Raw genomic sequence first — 20,890 nt, forward strand, 5'->3', positions numbered from 1 at the left:
ACTTGCGCTCATGAAGGAGAGCTCGATTATTACCTGCCGTCTTGACCACGAGTTTTTCCGGGGCAGCGGCGATGTTCAACGCAAGGTTGTCGTGGAGCCATGTGCTCGTTTCTATAGCCTGGTTCAGCGCGGCCACCATTTTGTGCAGGTAGGCCGGTGTCTCGCCTCCTTCCAGCGAATGCGCCAGCCACGAGGCGAACTGGGCGCTCATGTGCTCGCCAGTGGCCTACAGGAAGATGAGTAAATTTCAGCTAAAAAAAAGTTAATGAACATGTCGCTCTGGCTTTCGTTGGCAAAGCTGCAAGCGAACGCATGATGCTCAGGAACGGTACCGCGACGACGTGTCATTCAGAGTTAGGGAGTGGAGTCCTCCGTTCCATTTCCGCTCCATTCCGGAGATTGGAGGTCTCCGCAGTTCCACTCCTCTTTGACTCCTCGGAACGGTGAGAGTTTAACCATCCACACTCCTGCGGTGGCTGAGCGGGTTCATTGTATTCCTTCAACTCCACTAAATTAAACCCGTGCTATATAATTGCTATATATAAAGCCTAGCCGCACACGCACACACACACAAATTACAGCCTTAGTTTAACAGGGCTATGAAAGGAAGTAGTTGGTGACCGTTCATACTTTTCTTCTTGCGCTATGTGCGACGAGACGCGGACAGAAAAACCGGGACAAATTGCTCATCATTCGTTTGTCCCTGTTTTTCTGTCCTGGTCCTTTCGTACTAGCGCAAGAAAGTTTGAACTCTTAGCAACGTGAAAAATCTTACGTGCTATTTTTTTCACACAAGAATAAACAGGCTTTGTGGCCTCTTATTTCTTCAGGGCGTTGTTGTCTCTACCCACTCTAATTATTAACCGTTCGAGTACAGCAAAATATAAAATATTCGTACGCCTTGCTTCCACGTAGTGGATAATTATTTGAGTAAGAAGCAGGCAAGCAAAATTATTATGGTCGCCTTCACGCAGAATGCTGCTGTCGCAGTGAGTGAGTTCAGAGCGAAAGGAATAGCCGAAGTGTGCTGCCTTTTTTTCCACATTTAAATGGCATATTACCGGACACAATATTCCAGCACACCTATCTGACCGCCTGTTGTCTCATCTTGTGGATAATCGACGCGTGCGAGGAAATATAGCGCGCTTTCCAAATCACAGTTGACTCGTGCAGGGTGCAACCGTTAGCGATATGGCCGTTTTCGGCCTGCCTCGCATAGTCTTAGGCTTTGCGTGCTCTTGTTGTAACTCTAGGCAACAGAAGGCCTTAATCAGATGTTAATGAGTTTCCTAAAAATACGAAGTTAACTAACATAAATCATGAGCAAAATATTATGGAGCTATCTATAAACAAAAGTTCCTCTCTTTAAATGCACTTTAATATTGTAATGAAGAAAAGCTTCCGGATCATCAGAAGTGTAGCATATCATGTTTATAAATGCCGCGGCAGACGAAGTCAACAATAGGCACTAACTGAAAGAACCACATTGAGTAAAAATTGAGAAATCTAATATATTAGCGAAGTCTATGTTTAGTCTATCTGGCAAACTTGACGGTTTTGTAGCCTAGCTTAAAATCAGCAATTAGCGCTCTGAAACTATGTGCCAATTCCATTCCAACTCTACTTCCGCCATCTCGGGCTTCCATTCCATTCCCCTTCTATCTGCCATACTGGTGCTATCATTCCATTCCATTCCGGATGTTTGAAAATGTGAAATGATTCCAGAATTATTCCCTTTCTGTAGCAGCGACTCCGTATCTCTGGCGTCACGTTTCATCACCGACGTAACTGCAGAAGCGAACCGCAAGTATTGATGCGTGTTTCTGCAGTTACGCTATGGTAAGTTCGTGCAGGGCTGGCGGCCGGGAGCGAATCCGCGAAGGCCATATTTCTTTGTAGGCTTGCGCGAAGATCTTCTCCCACGATTTCGATTTCATGAAATATCAGATGTATTTAGAAACTGTGGACCCAAGGACCCAAGAAATAAGAGCTGACGGCATTGCGCGTGCACACACTGGTGCCGCGAAGTAGTTTAATGTTTTGACACCCATGCTTGCTTCAGCAGCCTGTGCTGTTCAAATTCTCTTTAATTACTTTTTCATTCCCAGCCATATACACGTGAGCAAAACAAGCACCTATAGCATGTATAGTTTTCGTGCTAACCCATTCGTGTTCACTGAGGCCCACCGGGCCTAATGACGTATGATATATGCTGCACCGCGTTATGTCGCTTCGCACCTGTAAGCACAACGTGATGTCCTCAAAGCCGGCGTAGTTGGCGGCCAGCAAGTAGGGGTATCTCATCACCTGCGCCAGCATCAGCAGCAGCGAGTAAAGGCCCGCGATTTGCAGGTCGGTCGTGGTTAGTGCCGCGATCATGCCTTTTAGGGCAACGACCGCCCCAATTTTCACGACTGCGTTCGTTGCGTTGCTCGATTCGTTGGACGCGGAGGAGAAGGCGTGCTTCAGGCCGTCCTCCCAGGATAGACCCAGACCGAGAGACGCTGCATTCTAGAATAGATCAGAGAGCAAGAATTTAGTGAGCGAGCGAGCGAGTCTATGTACAAGCGGACGTAATCTGGGCGATGAAGGGGAATGCAGATAATGTTGTTTTCCCTACATGTCTCCCGTGACTTTAAGGTAACATTTCCTGAGGGCCGTGAAAAGGCGTCACGAAGTCGAGAGACGATGGTGTCTAAATCTCTACTGCGATGGTTTTTTTTTTTTTTTTTTTTTTTGGGGGGGGGGGGGGGGGCTTCGCTTTGACCACGCAAGCTTCACTGCTCTTGCACGACGACCACCTTGTTAATTATGCAGCTTAAGCTCTACCAAGTAACAAAGGACCCAATAAAGAAACGTCAAAGCAACGCATTATACCATAACCTGGGCACAATTATAATGCATTTATATTACGACTCCAAGATAGCGGCTTATATTCCCTTCAAGTGTAGCTACTGCTCAAAAGTGGCTTTACTTTTGTCTTGCCGTCGTAATCAGTTAGTTTTGTGCTTGAATGCATAAAACGACGTTTCGTTAAGAAAGCAACTGGAACGCCAATGCATTTATCTACAAAGTTCGGCGATTAATATCTCGAAACTGGTGTCATCCTGAGAATTCGTTCCAGAAAGTATCCGCGAACTCGACGGCTAGAATTTGTAAATTGCAATGTGGGCCATAAGGTATTTAGTTAAAAAGTTAGCTAGTGCATTTTTATTAATTAGTCGATTATCTGGTTCAATATATTGCGCAAGTAATGGCCGCCTTTTCGAGTAGACCAGCTCATGAACTAGAATAGAGCTATCTGCCGCAGGCAACCGTTAAAAATTCTTGAAATTGTTCCCTGAAACGCCCGGTAAACTTCAGACGTCACCTGCACGACGAGCAACTATCCAAACACCCGGCGTTTTGTTTCTTGTATTTAATTCGTACTGCATTCAGGCCGCAGGCACTTAAGGGAAGCATATATTAAGAAGACGCCAACACACACATTGATGAACCATGTGAATGGTTGTTTCCTTCCTCCGCTCGATTTTCGAAACGCTGCAATCGTGTGCTGAGCTGTGGCCGTACTTCCTAGGAAATTACGGCCGCAGCATATCATAAATTAGCTATCGACATGCCATAGCTGGGGTCTTATACTGTACTAATGCGAAGCTTTACGAGCAATGTACCTCTACTACGCTTGTGGCGTTGAGCGTCAAAGAGTCGTCGACTTGGCTCCTCGCCCTCTCAACTCTGGCGTCCAGACCCTGCAGAGCGGCAGTCAGCGAGCGGTTCTTGGGCCAGCCGAGTTCGCGCAGTGCGATGTTCAGGAACCGCGTGGTGTGGTCACCAAGCGTGGACTGGAAGCTCTCACCGACGTCCACGACCAGCAGCCGGTTCGCCGCACTTTCGTTCTTGCTCACCCGAACCAGTCCGGCGAGACCGGTGCGCAAATTGGCGGCCACGACGTGGTTGAAAAGCTGCTGCACACTCGCGAAATTGGTCCACAAGCTTTTGTTGAGGCTCATGCTCTCCAGCAAGGCTCGGGAACGGGTTCTCGGACGCTTCCGAGCGTAGGCAAGACAGCTGGCGTAGAAGCGAGCCATTCCGACGTCGTGTGGTCTGCGGAACCGCAGACGGGCGTTATCATTTCGTGTAGTCGCTATGTATACCGGTTCTACTTTAGGTCCGTACCTTAGAACACCTTGAAGACGCTGAAGCCGTTAACAAGGGCCGTCGGGCAATGCGATGCTACGTAAACCTACGCTACGTTTACGTGGTAGTGTAGTGCCAAACTTGCATTCAAGGTTGCTAGTTACGGCAACCTTAATATTACCGCATCGCATTATACCATAGTCTGGGCACAATTGCAATACATTTATATTACTGCTCCAATATGGCGGCTTATATTCCCTTCAAGTATGTACTGTACTGTACAAGTACTGCTCAAAAGTGGCTTTACTTTCTTCTTGCCGTTGTAACCAGGCAATGCACCCGTATATAAGCGCATCATCAAATCGCTTCTTGGGTGTTTTGTTGAATCATGTTCAAGCTCTGGTATTCCATGCTTTCTCCAAGATTTCTAGGGTTTTTACAATACAACATGTATAATAATTGTATACGGTACATTAGGCCGGGTATTAATTACGGTGGGGCACATATTGCAATTTACGAATTGTAGCCCATGAGTTTGCAAGGCGTATCACCACTTAGATTAAATTTCCAGAATTACACCACCTTAAAGATATCTACCATCAAACTCGCCGTAGAAAATGAACTGCTCCCCTTACTTTAATAAATAAACGCTCTTTTATGCATTGGAGCAGAAAAATAACTGGAACGCCAATGTAGCTCGTCCCACACTTTGGGAAATAATATATCGAAACTGGTGTCATCCTGTAGATTCATTTCAAATGGATACGTCTAGCAAACTCACGCGTGAGTTTACGCTGTGCGTACATCAGGGTGGCAGACCCCGCTCATCACTGCCACACAATAAAAAATTATTTTCGCACCTTCAGACATATTTCTAGAACAGTAGCGCAGCTAGGTGGTCGTGTTTCGGCGCCGCGCCCTGAGACCAGATCCAAGTTGTATATAAAAAAAAATCGGGTGAAAGAAACTGAAGTGGTGCACTGGCAACTGCTTACCGTCTGTAATGTGTAGTTGATAAAGGTTACAGTTCATGACAATTATTTTTTCGAGCTCTTCATGTTTCCGGCAATGTACGTAATAGACGTTCGCCTATACGTTCCTTTGCATGTCTGCCTTCCGTTTCCTCATAACGCTCCGTTTGGTTTCTCGTCTGAGGAAATCGCACGCGTATCGAAGGCAAACATGCGCAGCCTGCGGAGAACGCCATTCTCACAGCTTGCATATGTAAGCCCGCTCACGCGTCGCCGGAGCCGGGCTCCGCCCTGAGTAGCAGCTGTGTCAGGGCCTCGTGCGCAGCTGCGCTGAAGTTGACACGGTTTTCGTCGGCGTAGCTTCGGCGCGCGGTGCTGCCGGCGAACCAGCGTCCGCAGGCGTGCCGGTGGAAGTCCACGCATGGGTCGAACGTCGCGTCTGTGTTTTCCATCGCGAACGCCACCACTTTGTGGCAAGCCTCGGTCCAACACATGCCGCTCTCGTTCTGCATCGCGGGCGGCAGGGGAACATAGGTGTCATATTTCACACTCGCGAAGGATCTCGGTGGATAGTGGGCCAAATGCCATTGTCAGCAAACCCGTAACTTACAATCCGGGGCAGAAAGTTCCAATTGACCTTCCAACGTAGGCCAAAGAACACTTAAAGATCTCCAGCTCTTGTCATGCATGAACTGAAGGCGTCAATTAAATAGAAATTTTCGGTGTAATAAAGGGACAATTTTGATAGAATAGTACACTTGCAGTGAGGTCAGAATTAGGCGATTGGAGGAAGGGGGCGACAAGGCTTTGGGATTACTGCCACTGAAGGCAGGCGCTACTTCGTCAGACAGCTGTGTGGCTGGAAAGTGGCCGTTACATCCACCGCCGCCATTACTTAGGACGGCCCTGACTATGCCGGACCGAACTGATCTGTGGTTTACAAGGGACGCAGTCAAGAGAAGGATAGAACAACGGGTTATCCCCTCACTCACGGTCGTCTGCACGGTGCGCAACTTGTGGGAAAGGCGACTCTTGCGCGCCAAGAGCACCAGTGTCAGCGCAATCACGAGCGCAACAAGCGGCACCAGGATCAGGGTCCGCCGCGCTGCGCTGGTACCGGAGGGTTCGTCTCGATCGTTGGCGAATAGGCCCATGCGCAGCCTGCGGAGGGTCACTGTGGCCAAAGAGTACGGAAAGCGAAAAAAGTTTTGAAGCACTCTTATTTGAGGGCGTGAGTAGACGTGCAGGAGAAAATTAGTTAAAAGAATGTGGGTGGAGGGTCACCAAAAGGGGTTGACCTCTTTTCACATGCAGTATTCTTTTACCAGCGGTCTTCGTACGGCCGGAAAACAGAGCATGGGTTCATTTGGCACCACGGAGTCGCGAGACCGAAAGTAGTGGTTGTCGGTTCTCTTATTACAGTGCCACGCGTTTGCCTCATGAGCAACTTTGACGGAGAGGACGTGCTATCGGCATAAATAGAAACACGAATCAAATTAACATCCATGTTCGCATTTGCACGTCTCTAAGTGTTTAGTTGTGCCTCCTTATGCGCTTGCAGTGTGCCAGCACGTCATGTGCTTTTGTATTATCTGTCCAATATTTGAATGCATTCAATTAATGGGCAGGTAATAATATAGAAGCACATTAAATGTCAGCACAAGTGCTTATGGCAGTGCACGGAAGCATGTAGCAACGTGAAAATTATTCGACACTACCCGGTCCTTATGTCAGGCGCCAATTCTATAGAACGGTGTAAATTGACTTTGGCTCGCACCTTGATAATCTGCCGTCCCAGAATACCTGGACTTGACGTTGGCCAACGCGGGAGTGGGCTTGGCGCTGTTAGTGGCGCCGGTCCCATCGACGCTTTCGTTCTTAATAATATTCATAATTCGTCCTCGCCACGGAGGCAGGCCCTCGGACTCCGTCGAGTCAGCCAGCGTTTCGGGAGGTGCGGGAGCCGTTTCGCCCGCGACCAGATAGCGACCGGAGAGGACGGCACTGAGGTTTGGTGTCACGGCGGGCGGCGTCGGTGGAATCGGCTTTTCCGTGCTCCCTTTTGGCCCCGACGGAGCGAGGACACCGTCCACTGGCACAGAGGAATGTCTCCTGCAGCTGTCTTGCTGCACCATCCCGTCCTTTCCTCGTCTGTTCGCAGCCGCTTCCACCGCTTCGTTCGGTACGTGCGATGTATCGTACTGCGGTGCTTGGACTGGCAGCGCCGGTTCCGAGTTCGACACCCGGAAGCCGCGATCGCTTTCAACGTCCGTTTCTGGAGCGCTGGTGTGTCCGGCCAGGTCTGAAAGTCCGAATGCGCCGGGTACCCTTGCAGTCGGCGCCATCTTCTGAGCGCCATCACCAGGCTTTTTGCTGCGCTTCGGCACTTCATTCCTCTCTTCTGAGTGCCCGGCAGGTGCAGAGGCCAAAACTGCGAGTGAGCAGTCATGGTTATCAGCATAACCTTGACTGCTCGGGCTGCTCGGGTTGCTCGGACTGCTCCGGGGCATCTTTGTCCCCGTTTGTTTGGATTCGCCACTGGACTTGGCGCGACCGTTTGCGCGATCCGCGTCTGCCTTCTTGTTCCCCTTGGCTGTCGTTGGGAGCGCCTTTTTGTCCGCATTTCGGTCGCGTGATCGAGATGACCTGCGGGTGGAACCTCCTGCTCGTTTGCGTCGTCCGTACTCGTTACACTGACGCGACCTGGCCTTTGCTGCACGCTTGCGATTCGTCTCAAGCTGCGGGGCGCCAAGCGACGGCGAAGCGGGCTGTCGGGACACATCGTCGTTTTTTCCGCCGCAGTCAACCTTTTCCGGCCTCGTCGGCAGGTCTAAGCTTGCCATCGTTTGTAGATCGTTAATTTACTTACTTTAACTAGGAAACAGTCCCTGTGTGCGTGGGGTGACCAGAAGTTTTGGCTGTAACGGGCCAAATAGATGTAGATGTAGATGTCGATCCTTGGAAATACCAGCCGAAGCCTGATTGTGGTACTTTCTTCTTCTTCTGTCGGTGATGATGAGAAGACAACGCTCTTTCGCTTTTCTTTCCAGGTATAAATGAAATGGCGCGTGGCCATAGGTTAGTTAGCCGTTCCTCAGTGAAATGAAGTGTGCATTGGACAAGCGTCATTTTGGTTGCATTTAAACAACTAATGGAAAGACAAGCTAAAGAAGTATGAATGCAACAACGACCTGCTTTAGCAATGGCACTGGCGCCGGAGCCAGCTCTCTTTCTTTACGTTTAAGCGAAGCTTCCTTTCCCTAACACTTTGTATTAGAAAGGGAATATATAAATAATAAAAGATCTGTATTATCATGTGGATCACTCCATTGTCAAGAAATTATCAAAATATTAACCACTGATTCTTTTGCTGGTTAGCTTCTTGCTTTCGGGTCAGTCTATTGGTGGTCAGGTAAGTTTTCAATGGCTACCGAGGCACGCGGATATGGCAAGAATTAAGATGACAGACAGATCAGCTACTACAGCGCACGAATTAAGTACCCTCACTCTCACTAGATTTTCCTTATCAGACGCCAAGAATGTTCGTTGCACCCTGTGGCATAAACTTTGCAAGGAGATGTGTTTTGATGAACCTGCAAAGTATAAGGCCGACTCCTTGGTTCTCACGGAACCAAATAATTTGTCGTATTTTCGACACGCTCATTCATCGTCTACGTTTAGACGTCGACACGTCTCATTTCTTGCGTCGCATCAAAAGTACGTTTCCATACTGCAGTTCCTGCGATAATACCGACGCTTCAGTAGAGCATATTATTAATGCGATCAGAATTCTTTGGGAGCTTCACCCAGATTTTGGTACATCTGTCAGTGTGTTCCGTATCTAACCGCTATTAGGCCAAGCTGGGTCACCGGGTAGCCCATGTTCTAATATGTAGAGCATCATGCTGATATGATGAGGGAACCCGGTTCAAAGCAAACCCGTCGGACCATCTTACGTCACTAGGCATGCGCCACTGCTCCCACGGGACATACGCGCCAAGATCACGGTCCGCCCTATACCCAGAAACGTACACCCCGAAAACAACAGGGGCAGACGACAAGCGAGAGGACAATTCCTTCTTAACCAAGCCTTGGCGAACCGTGAACGCTCAGCTTTTGTGGACGCGGCGGCATACACGGGAAACAAAGCTTTCGCAGTGGCGGTTGTGGACGGCCGCGGATCCACAAGATATGCAGCCACGGTAATTGCAAGGAAGCCTGAACAGGCCGAACAGGTTGCGATCGCTGTTGCGCTCACCGACGACAATCTTTCCCATATCTACAGCGACTCCATAGCCGCTATCAGGGCTTTCCAGAAGGGCACGGTCTGCGCACAGGCTCTCAAAATTGTTTCAAAGAAAGAGATTAAGAAACACTTCATATACTGGTTCCCGGCACACTTAGGACCAAAGCTCGGCGACGTCCCCAACCTTAACGAGGCGGCACACGAGGCTGCGCGCGCGCTCACTGACCGCGCGGCTTCACCCGACCACTCGGAGAATAAGGACGCGCCCACTACATACAACGAAGTCACTAAACACTACTACCTACAACGCAGACAATATAGCACGCCACACCGCACGCTCACTCGAGCTCAAGCGGTTACACTCAGAATGCTACAAACAGACACATACCCCACTCAAAACAGATTACACCATTACATGCCTGAGCTCTACGACAAGTCTTATTGCACCAATTGCAATACATCCCTTAACGTTTATCATTTACTCTGGCCGTGCTCGCAAGCTCACGTAAACTACGAACAGGACAAGCGCAAGTTTGAAGAGGCAATCCGGAGCGAAGAACTCGCTCCCCAACTCTGGGCCGTCCAGCAGGTCCACGACGCCGCCAGGATACTCAACCTCCCGGTTCCGTCGTGGGAGACGCCCACTCCATGAGAGCCCAAAGCTCTCGTGGCCTGCAGGACCTGAATAAAGTTGATTTCCTTCCTTCCTACTGCTTAAATGTGGCTCTTCAATGAACCTCTTTCATGCCAACTTAGGTCACGGGATATGTTCCATTCAGTATGTGCCGGTCTCAGTTAATGAATCATCATCATCATCATCATCATCATCATCATCATCATCATCATGTACTGCTCTGAGTCAATGAATCTCTTTGAAGCCAACTTGGGTCAGTGAGTATGGTCCACTGGGTTATGCTCCGCTCTTCAATGAACCCCTCTCACGCCAGCTTGAGTCACTGGATATATATGTGCCACAGGGTATGTGTCAGTCTACAATAACAAAAAAAAAACTTCAATACTTTTCTGTTGTCTCCGTTGCTAAGCGGAATGGACTCCACGACAAAAACGATTCGGGAATAGAATCATCTCCCTAAAGGAGCAGTGAATATAACCGAAAATAGTGCCTTTTTTTTTCATCATTGTAACTTATGACGGTCTAACTCATATTTACCGTTACTTTGTATTGGTTGTATCATTTGATGTTGCATTTGCATTTTGTTTTGATCCTGTATCAATTACGCGATGACACATTGTGATCAGTACTTTGATTTCCCCGCAGTTAACTTGTCCAGCTATACGTATCTTGGCTATGTTGACGTTGTACACGTTTCCCCCGACCCCCACACCCACCCGTTGCAGTAATTCCGTATATATATATATATATATATATATATATATATATATATATATATATATGCAAACAACCTTGTCTGAATATATATTCAGACAAGCGCCATGCGCGCGTTGTTAGATGGCGCAGCGTGTCCAGAAGGAAGCGCGATATAGGATCCCGGCTGCAGTACACGGCTCATTCATGAAGCGCTTCAGCGCTGGCCATAAGGTGTGCCGCTACATTGAGTCAATGCATTAAAGTTGACCGCCATCCTCGGATAGTTTTCGCCAATATGTTTATAGAATTTTCTCAGTATGACCAGCAGCGCATCTGCATGAGTAACTGTTTGAACATCCTTGACAGACGTCCTCTCACAGTCAGCAATGTGCTTGAACCGTGGTTACGCCGAAATAAACAGAGGCGTCGAGGCGTGCCATCAAGCCCCCTTCGAATCTTTTTTTTTTATTCTTTTATTTCCATCAGATCTATCAGATAAGTGGACACTAATCTGATGGATTGTGTATGACAGATGAGCACCCGAGACCAAATTCACAAATGTTTTCGTTCGTAAGAACTTTTTTTATTATTGGTCGGTGACCTTTCATAATATGCTCCCTGTCTTTATTGGAGGGTTTTTGCTCTTACGAATTTTACTAGCATAAGAACTTTTCGTTCTCCTGCAAAATCTCGGTTTTATTTCATTCATCCTGAAGTAATCGTGGTTTCTTGTACCTTTTTCTTTACCTCCTCTTATTCAAGATTCGAAAGGATTCTGCTTTTTCACATATTACAAAACACGGTCTTCTTATCCCTGTGTTCTTACGCGAATATGGATGTCTAAGACAATATCATCAATAACTTCTAGCTTTATTATTCTCAGTAATACTAACTATTCACCCCCCCCCCCCCCGCTCTTTTCATATTGTTCTAGCGTCCGCTTCTTCGCCATTCCGCCGTTTTGGGCATGTGCCATTGCCTGGTGTCATAGTCATCGTCACGTTAGTGGAAGGAGACGAAAATCGGAAAAGGGCGCGAGCAAGAAGAAAGAAGAAGACGACGAAGAAGAACAAGAACAAGCCCGCTGTTCCTGCCTGCGACCGCTTCTGCGAGGATTCCAATGGAGCCCAGACGCAGTTCGCCCGAATTGGGGTCTATACCTCCGCGAAGCATCTCTGCAATGCGCCCGCTGCCAATGGTAAGTACACTCTATTGGCCTAGGAATGGGAGGGCCGATAAGTGGTTTTCATCCTACGCTCCAAACTAATCCGAGATGACTGTAAAAGAAACGACAAGAATTCTGGCAGCTGGCGGCCTTATTGCATTGTTTAAGGTCATCCGAGTGCAGTAGACTCGGAGATTAAACATGTTGCGATTGTGGTCTTCTTATGTACGCCACCACCGCAGCGGTTCGCGGCGTTCTTAGAAAGGTCACGAGGTCGCGAGGCTAAGCCGAACTGCAGGAGCCACCATTCTGATGTGAGAGAGACATAATCGATCGCGTACTCAGATTTAACTCCGCGTTGATAAATCCCATGTGGTCAAAATTAGTCGTGAGCCTCTATACTTAGGCGCTTTTCACAGCCAGCTGGTCGGCTTTATGAAGTAGACGCTAACGTGTATTACTGTTTACTTCAGGCGCTAAAGTTAGCTACCATCATTCTTCTCTGCCAAACTAACTTGTAACTTGTTTTGGAATGAAGATGTACGCATTATTTAGGTCTCGATGCACCACATATTGATATAAGCAATAATGGAACTCTCAGCAAGCATGAAGAGCGTCGTGTTTCCATAAAACTCGGGTTTCAAAGCTATTGCTTTGATAGCAAATGACAGGACAAATTCAATGGAGACACTTATGCTTTCTCATGAATGACAAAGCATCATGTCGCAAAATTTCCGATGAACTGGTTTTGGTAAAAACGTGGTCAAGACACCTACTGTTTAATGTCGGGCGTAGACTTCGTGATCAGATACTATCGGTTATCTACTGGTCGAAAGCACATAGATGTAACAATGCTTTAGTGCAGGCGGAAACTGTTGCCATTACTCTAAATGGAGCGTACACCGTGACGTGTGTGACGTACACCTTTTACTACTTATAACGATCAAGTTACAGAGCTTCCATAATTTTTGCTTTCTTTTCATCCTTCCTACCACGTCAGATGAAGAGTACTGCGCATTAGATTATCATGCATTTCCATAAATAGTTCTACAAAAAAATTTGCAGTTCCGCCCAAAAGGCGAAGCACCGATTGCAATAGGAAATTAGTAGATAGGTGTACGATATGACGATAGTAGTTTCATTGGCCATATAAGTTTGTAGACATTCGCTTACTAAATAAATTAACAATGATAGACTGTGTAAGCGTGACTTAACGAGGACGTAGAAAGAAACAGACACACAGAGACAGCGCTATCTTTGTGTGACTGCTTCTTCCTACGTCCTTGTTCAGTCGCGCTTACATATTCAATCATGTATTCAAACCAACTAGCCCGCCAACGTGTTTTAACTAAATTAACCAGCACGGTGTCACGCGCGCTCAAGTAAACGCGAACACATCTCGCTGGATAAGCGCGGGAACTTTTCTGGAGTGAGGAATCGCGGCAGCAGCAAGCGAATTGACCTTCATACACCTCTCGCTTCAACGCGAACAAAACGTCGAAAGCACAGCGCGTACGAAGCTACGGGCACTACGTGCACTCTGCAAACATCGCAGATAGCTTTGACGATGAGACGCGCGGGCGCGCACTTTGGCTACGTCGCGGATTGCTTTCAAGACACGCGAGCGCCGGCAACCCGTCCCTACGGCGTCCGCCAAAGGCGTCTACTACGGCGTCCGCGATTCGCGTGGCCAACGCCGTAGTAGACGCAAATAAGGAACGTTCGTACATCTCCGAACTTGCTCACTGGTATCTTAGAGTATACGAATTCATGTTCACTGATACCGTATAGCGAAACGTGGGCACACGAGCTTTTCGATTGTCAGTGCATAGCCTGCGTCCTGCCTTCCTTGTGTGCATGTCTGTTTTAAGCTAAGTTCTCTATGGATCTCATTGTTAGCAAAGTCACGTGGCAATAATATTTCTATCACCCGCAGAAGTTCGGTACGCTGTACCAGTCTCAGCGGCATATCCTCTCGAGTCCGCCCCCGCCTCCTGAGCGCCCCAAACTGGGAACAAAGGCCACCGTGGTGGCCGCGCTGCTGGCAGTCGCAGTCGCAGTCTGCGTCGTGTCCGCCGTCGCTGTCCCAATCGCACGGCGCATGCGGCGAGCTGCCCAGCTCGTCGGTCTGTGCGACACCACGGCGTGCACCTCGTACGCTCGCATGGTGGCGCAAAGCACGTCGGGATCGGTCAACCCGTGCCACAACTTCTACCGCTTCGTCTGCGAAGGCTACGCCAACTCGTCGCGCTCGGTGTTCCGGGACCACGTGGACACCTTCACGAGCCTCGTGTCACGCTCGCTGCGCACAGCCGTGGCACCGGGGTCGGCGCAGAGCGCCTTCGAAAAGGCCGCCGTCTTCTACCAGTCGTGCGTCGCCGTGGTCGCCGAAGGGACAAACCAGTTCGACCAGTTCAGAGGTATCATGGAAGACGCCGGTATCATGTGGCCCCGAGTCGCGCAGACACCCGAGCTTATGGCCTCGATGCTCAAGATGGCCATCACCTTGAACCTTTTCACCATAGTGTTCTTCGCTGCCGATAGCGACGTCGGAAAGTGCCGCATCGAAATCTGGAAGGGAGACATCCTGGAATACATGAAGCGACGTCGCCGCGAGCTCGAGGCCGTCGGCAAGTACGAGATGTACTACGAATCTTTCTCCCGTATCTTCGGTGTCGACGATGAGAGCGCAATTTCTACAAACAGCAAGAGTGGCGACGCCCCTGTTCCTTCCAGAAACGCATCGCTGAACTTCGAGCAATTCCTCCAGACCGAGAACGTCGTCTTCCACTACCTTACTGGCCGCAAGCAGTCTGTGAAGGCAGTCTTCGACAACATCGCGAAGCTGCATCGCGTATCGCCGTCCATTTCGGCGTGGCGCTGGGCAGACGTGTTTAGGCAAATGATGGGGATGCCCTCCGCACAGATGCACAATGCGTCATCGCTGATCCTGCCATGCTCGCAGGAGATCACAGTTTGGGACTTGCAGTATCTTCGCTCTCTAGACGACGCTCTGCTTGCGGTGGGCTGGCACCAGCTTCATTTCTACTACGGATGGACCGTCGTTCAAGTTCTGGCACGCTTCATGTCCTACGGCCTCTCTGTCATGAGCCATGGGAGCGTCAAAGCAGCGCGAGATGAGTCACCGCTCCACTGCCTGAGGCTCACCGAGAGCACCATGGGACTGGTGGTGTACCAGCGCTACGCGGCCACCGATTTCAACAGAGACACGCGACTGGAGCTGCACGAGATGGTGAACGTGGTGTACGCCGCGCTTCTGCGCATGCTGCAGGCGAACCCGGATCTGGACGTGCGCGAGACGTCGATAGACTTGCGACTGCTTGAGAGCACGCTTCTTCCCAAGTTCGAGATAATCGAGAACCAAGTGAAGCTGGACAGACTGTTCGCCGATGTCCCCGCCATGGCGAAAGACTCGTTCGCACAGAACTGGCAACAAGTCCAGCAGGCGCTGCGGCGCATGAGTCCTGCGGTGCGACAGGCTACCCGATCGTTCTATCTGTCAGCCACCGCGACGGCCAGCGGGTACTCGATTCACCGAGCGAGCGACAGAAGGGAGCTGGGCCTAGCACCTTATGTGTCCCTTTTGCCATTGTACGACCTTCAGGTAAGTCGCTATGAAAGAATCAGCTGTACTTGCAGAATGTGAAAGCAAGAGTGGTATTATGGTATTATGGAGGAAAAAAAAAACGAAAGGAAATTTAGCAGAACATGCCTGCTGCATGCTATAGGAGTATGTTACGGTGATCTTTACTACAACCTGTGACTAGAGCTAGACATGTGACTACCACAGGTGGAGGTTGAATGAAAGGTGAACATTGTGCTGATGTCTGCCGAGCTGAGAATGAGCGAATGAAAAAGAGTGGGAGAATGTTGAGGTCAAAACTTTAATAGACAATGAACTTTTCTGTACTTAGTCTGTTCGGTTCGAGGACGCTGTCAGTTAAAAAAAAAATTATGGGGTTTTACGTGCCAAAATCACTTTCTGATTATGAGGCACGCCGTAGTGGAGGACTCCGGAAATTTCGACCACCTGGGGTTCTTTAACGTGCACCTAAATCTAAGTACACGAGTGGTTTCGCATTTCGCCCCCAACGACGCTGTCAGTTATGATGCAGCGGTGCAATAAACGCTTTCCGTTTATAGCTACGGTGGCCGGTAAAGCTTCAGCGACATTGCGGAGATTTTAAATATGAACTTGGGGAAGCATTAACCATGTGGTTATGTTTTCTCGCGTGTTCTTATCGTGCGTTTCCTTCCGGAATAATGCACATCTGAAGCCGAAATAACAGTTTTTAGTTTGTAGAATTTGTTTGCCTTTGCTTGACAGGCTGCTTTCGTTGATATTTCCTCATGGCGTTATTGGCTGGCACTTTCCCTTAAGCAAAGTTGTAGTGGTAAGAACTATATTAAAGCGAAAGCATTGTACGCCCCATTACGCGAAAATCCGACGTTGTAGTCGGCGGCGTCACCAAACGATGGTGCCAAAAATGGTCGACGGCAAAGAGTAAAAACATGTCAAAAAATACTCGGACTGACGTCAAATTTCTCGGGGAGGTTCCTCTGAACAAAGTAAGTTAATGGCTTTGAAAATAATATTAGGTAAATTTCGGTAAGGGTGGGAATCGAAACCGGGCCTCCGGGGTGCGAGCAGAGCACGCTTTGCCAACGCCAAGGCGGCTCCACGGTTCTAGTTGACTAAATGTGTGCCTAGCGCGTGCGTCACTGCTCACGTCACGTCGCAGCCATCTGTCTGACTAAACGTGTGGCCTAGTGCGAGCGCCGTTGGGCACGTGAGTGCGCAGCCAATGGGCAGGAGGTGGCGCCACGTCATGCATGTATAAAATGAGTGTATAAAATAAAAAAAAGCAATAATGTCCACTTGAACGCCGCTGAGTGGCCCTTCGAGTTATCAACTCCTCGCGGGCAAGCGAACACTTTGAGACGCTCGGCGCGTTTTCATTTGGCTAAAGATTATATTATTTATTATTATTTACCGAGGCGCAGGTAAAACGCAGGCGAGAGCTTGCGCGGACAAAGAACGCGCAGAAAAAGAACAATTCACCAAAGGGGCTATAATACTTTCGCACTCCCGCACGTAAGCAGTCTTAAGTGTCTCTGCCGAATTTTTTTGCGAATGAACAGCACTCCAAAGACGTGAGTTGTCATCCTATAGAGTGCGCTCGGAAACGTTATTGTTGGCGTCCTTTACATTCGATCTCTATTTATTTTTTTGGCTAGAACAAATGACGAGATGCTGGCACCAACACATGGTACCAGCTAATCCTTTCACATGAGTGACATGGCAGTGCATCAGGTGGACTCGGCGTCACAAAGATAAAATTGAAATGCCCTATAAAGCGACACTCCGATAAGTCCCCATGGCACGACATGTCACCACAGATAACTGCAGCTTAGAACGTTAACAAACGTTATTGGTACAGCACAGATACACAAAACATTGCAAGAGAGAGAAGTACGTACAATACCACACATATAAGTCTTTAAAATTGGAATTTCAAACAGAAATGCAACAGTTTTCGCTTCGCCTTAGTTCTCGGAGCGGCCTTTTTTATCTCTACCTTTTTTTTTTTTTTTTTTGCAGGTGGCGGACAGCGTCAAGTACGGCGGCCTGGGCTTCATGATCGCGGAGGCCACTTTCCAATTCTTCCAGGAGCACCTGCCCGAGCAGAGCCGCTTCCGCGCTCTGCTCGAGCAGCGCACCCGCTGCTACGAGAACAGCGGTGCGCTGCGCGGACTCAAGGCAGACCCCACCAAGCACGCCGCCTTCGAGCGCGCCGTCGCCCTGTCGTTCCTGTGGCAGGCGTTCCGGTCTCCCCTGCGGCGCCGCGACCCTCGCTGGCGCTTGCACGGCCTCGGCTCCTTCTCCGAGGAGCAGCTCTTCTTCGTGGCCTCCTGCTTCCCGCTCTGCGCCGGACACCAGAGCGTAGCGGCCGAGATGGAGTGCAACGAGCCGCTCAGGCACAACCGGTACTTCCCGGGCGCCTTCCGATGCCCCGGCGGGGCTCCCATGAACCCGCGACTCAAGTGCAGTGCTTTCTACTGACACCACTCGCGCCACGTCTGTGGTGTTTCTTTTTTTTTTTTTTTTGTCTATCTGTATATTCCGGGACAATGTCTGTCAGCCACGAACTTGAGCACCACAGTACGGCGTCCCTTTCTTTTTTCTTCTCTTTAATAGTATTTATAACGCTATTTCTACATTTGTTGCCTGTGGTGCAGATCGTTCTTGAGCCTTTGTTTCCTCCTGGCGCTTTATTGTTGATTTGACGTTAAGCCTTTCGATAGCACCATTCAACAGAACACTGCGGCCACCGGCGACGGCATGCGGTTAGAAAACACATTTGGAATACTGGTTATACTGGACAATCGCAGGAAAAAAGAAAATGCACGCGCTTATTCGTACGTGCTTATTTGCACCTATTTATTTGAACTGATTGTTCCGAGGCCACGTACTGCGTTGTGTTCGAGACGTGTGCGGTAGCTTTCTTACATGAGCTCTGTGTGTGCATTTAGGGGGGGGGGGGGGGGTGCGATATTGGGAAGTTATGAAGTTATGGACAATATATGTCGTTACTTTCGAGGCAAACTTCGCCTAGTACGTTGATTCGTTAGCCCCATATTCATTCTCAAAGTTATCAACAATACACAGTTGCCGAAAAGGTCACACAATATTGCAGACGCACGAGTAGAATTTAAGAAAAAGAAAAGCGTATAACGTTCCGAATCTTCTAAAATGCGGTCGTGGTTTCGCATGGGCAAGAAGTGGCTTACTGTCCTACACAGAAAAAAAAGCAAAAAAATTTAGTCCCCAGGAGGTTTATAGAAACTGGACCGGTTGAATTGGGTTTCACCGGAACTCTTAGAAGATGACGACGAAGACGGATTGGTGATGATAAAACGAGCATTTCAGCTCATCATCCTAAAAAAAAAATATTGATAAGTCTCTTCACCGCCCGACTCATGGCCGATCCCCCAGTGTGGGTTGCGCCATTTCAATAAGGAACGAGATCAAGAACAATAGAAGAAAATACATTTACATCATTTCATGGCACATGGTGACTCGATCAGAGCCCCCAGCAGTTATGCCTAACACGAGGGCCAGGATGGCCTTAACAGGTACATCGTCCAAGAAAGCGGGGGCCTCCACAGGACAGGTCGGCTACCCCCCGTGGTTTCTGGCATGTTTGTCCTAGTCGGCTGCGTCTGCGCGCATCGAGGTTCCAGTGCCTTAGTGTTCGCGCACTCTTCTGTCCTCTTGTCAAGTTGCGACGTCAATGGCTTCCTCCACTTCGTGGCGTGCTTGTTGCCAGTGCACAGCTCAGGACGTGACAGGCGCCATAGGGATGACGTTTTCTCTTAGAGGAGGGCAATCAGCTCGATAGGAGAAAGGGAGCTGGAGCGTTGCCCGGACTTGAGACGCTGAGTTTCAGGCCGAACCAAACAACGCATAGTAAGGTGACTTGCTTACACAAAATACGATGCGCGATAATAAGTTCTTCGTCCTAGATGACTTTGTTGACGCAATTTAAGACTCTCAGCGTGCGTAATTTTTGCACACATGGTGCGCTTGCATCTTGTTTGTGCGCTATGTTTTTTTAGCCTAACACAAGGCTGTAATACAGGATTGTTCTCAACTGCTGGATTAGGCTCATCTATAGTGCTCGTACTCTGCGTGTGATGTGATTTGTGGTGTGCTTCCCTCGCCTTCTTTTCCTTCTTTTCCTTTATTTCCTTGCTCTTCTCTCTATTGTATTTTCTCCCTCTTTTCTCTTCAAGCGGGCGGGCGTGATATCTCTTTAGGAGGCAGTTGCTAGCGCGCTTCTTTTTCTCTCTGTGAGGCGTTTATACATGTTTGCACGATTAATAATAATTATCACGAAAGTTTTGGTTCCAAGAAATGTTGAGAAAGAAAGACAGGTAGTGAAGCATCACATATCAGCGAACGCAACTTACGCAAGTACGTGGGCACAAATGTAGGAGCGTGCCAATTTCATACCTAAAGACTCTCTCGATTTATCTGGTATAGACTCCTGAACTCCGGACCAATCATCCCGATTGTACGAACATGGCCGTAAACCTTCCGATACATCTGCTGCAACCCAACCGAAAAAAAAAGAAAGAAAAAGCGTAATCTAGCAAAGCCGCATCGTAATTGCCACTATGTGCTAGCTAGCTAACCGAAGTCGCATATAAATGCAAGCCATGTGTGTGGACAGTGTAGCCCAACTCTATTCACTTCAGGGTGAGACATGCATTGAGTGCGCGTGAGGCCAAAGTCTAACATACGTGTATATAAGCCGGTGTTCATGAGTCAGCTTCCCCGCTATACTATACAATTATGCGGTGAAGCACACGTATGCGGAAAAGTACCACTGTTACAGGACATAGTATGTTTCCCTAACTCTACACGTGCGAACGCGCCGTCTCCGGCTACAGTAAGAGCATCGAGACGTCTAATAACTGTACTTGCAGCCATTCATACCTGTTGCTGATGTTACCGTATCCCAGAAAAAAACAAAAAGAGCGACTTTGTTGTTCTTGGAACTCCGTTCTCTCTGTCCCGCGATTCCTTCAGTGATTGGCAAACTTTAGCTTACGCAAACGTTTAAGTCTTACCAATAGATTAGAATGCGATGTGATGAAATGGTGTCATTGCTGTTAGAAATCATTGAGTTTTCGAATGCCGTACTGCGGTTTCGTGCAATCGGGCTTCTTGGTTCGCTGTTCTTTTTTTTTTTTTTTTTTTATGGGGGAGTCTAAGATATCATGGTATGATTGCACACCACCACCCGTTTCTTTCTTTTTTTCCCTAGGCAAGCAAGAATTTCAGAAAAGTATGCTTGCGGCTGACAGTGAAATTCCAACTAGCTATATGAATTACTTGGAAAGGTGGAATAATAATAATAATAATAATAATAATAATAATAATAATAATAATAATAATAATAATAATAATTATTATTATTATTATTATTATTATTATTATTATTATTATTATT

General features: G+C 48.4%; 1 protein-coding gene across 1 annotated transcript; it reads left to right on the plus strand.

Moving 5' to 3' along the window:
• The first annotated feature begins 11,659 nt into the window (after positions 1-11,659).
• Positions 11,660-20,833, plus strand: LOC126532427 (endothelin-converting enzyme 1-like). Its single transcript, XM_050180126.3, has 3 exons — positions 11,660-11,882; positions 13,786-15,474; positions 17,473-20,833. Exons 1-3 carry the CDS (start codon positions 11,805-11,807, stop codon positions 17,932-17,934), a joined length of 2,229 nt encoding a protein of 742 aa, XP_050036083.2. The 5' UTR covers positions 11,660-11,804; the 3' UTR covers positions 17,935-20,833.
• The last annotated feature ends 57 nt before the right edge of the window (positions 20,834-20,890 follow it).

This window comes from Dermacentor andersoni, chromosome 5 (assembly GCF_023375885.2).
Source record: "Dermacentor andersoni chromosome 5, qqDerAnde1_hic_scaffold, whole genome shotgun sequence".
Taxonomy (NCBI): domain Eukaryota; kingdom Metazoa; phylum Arthropoda; class Arachnida; order Ixodida; family Ixodidae; genus Dermacentor; species Dermacentor andersoni.

What these genes read in the sequence shown, in the direction of transcription:
- LOC126532427 (XM_050180126.3), top strand. Translation starts at nt 11,805, where the DNA reads ATGGAGCCCAGACGCAGTTCGCCCGAATTGGGGTCTATACCTCCGCGA. An exon ending in CAATGCGCCCGCTGCCAATG is followed by an intron (nt 11,883 to 13,785) that starts GTAAGTACACTC and finishes TATCACCCGCAG; the next exon opens with AAGTTCGGTACGCTGTACCA. An exon ending in TGCCATTGTACGACCTTCAG is followed by an intron (nt 15,475 to 17,472) that starts GTAAGTCGCTAT and finishes TTTTTTTTGCAG; the next exon opens with GTGGCGGACAGCGTCAAGTA.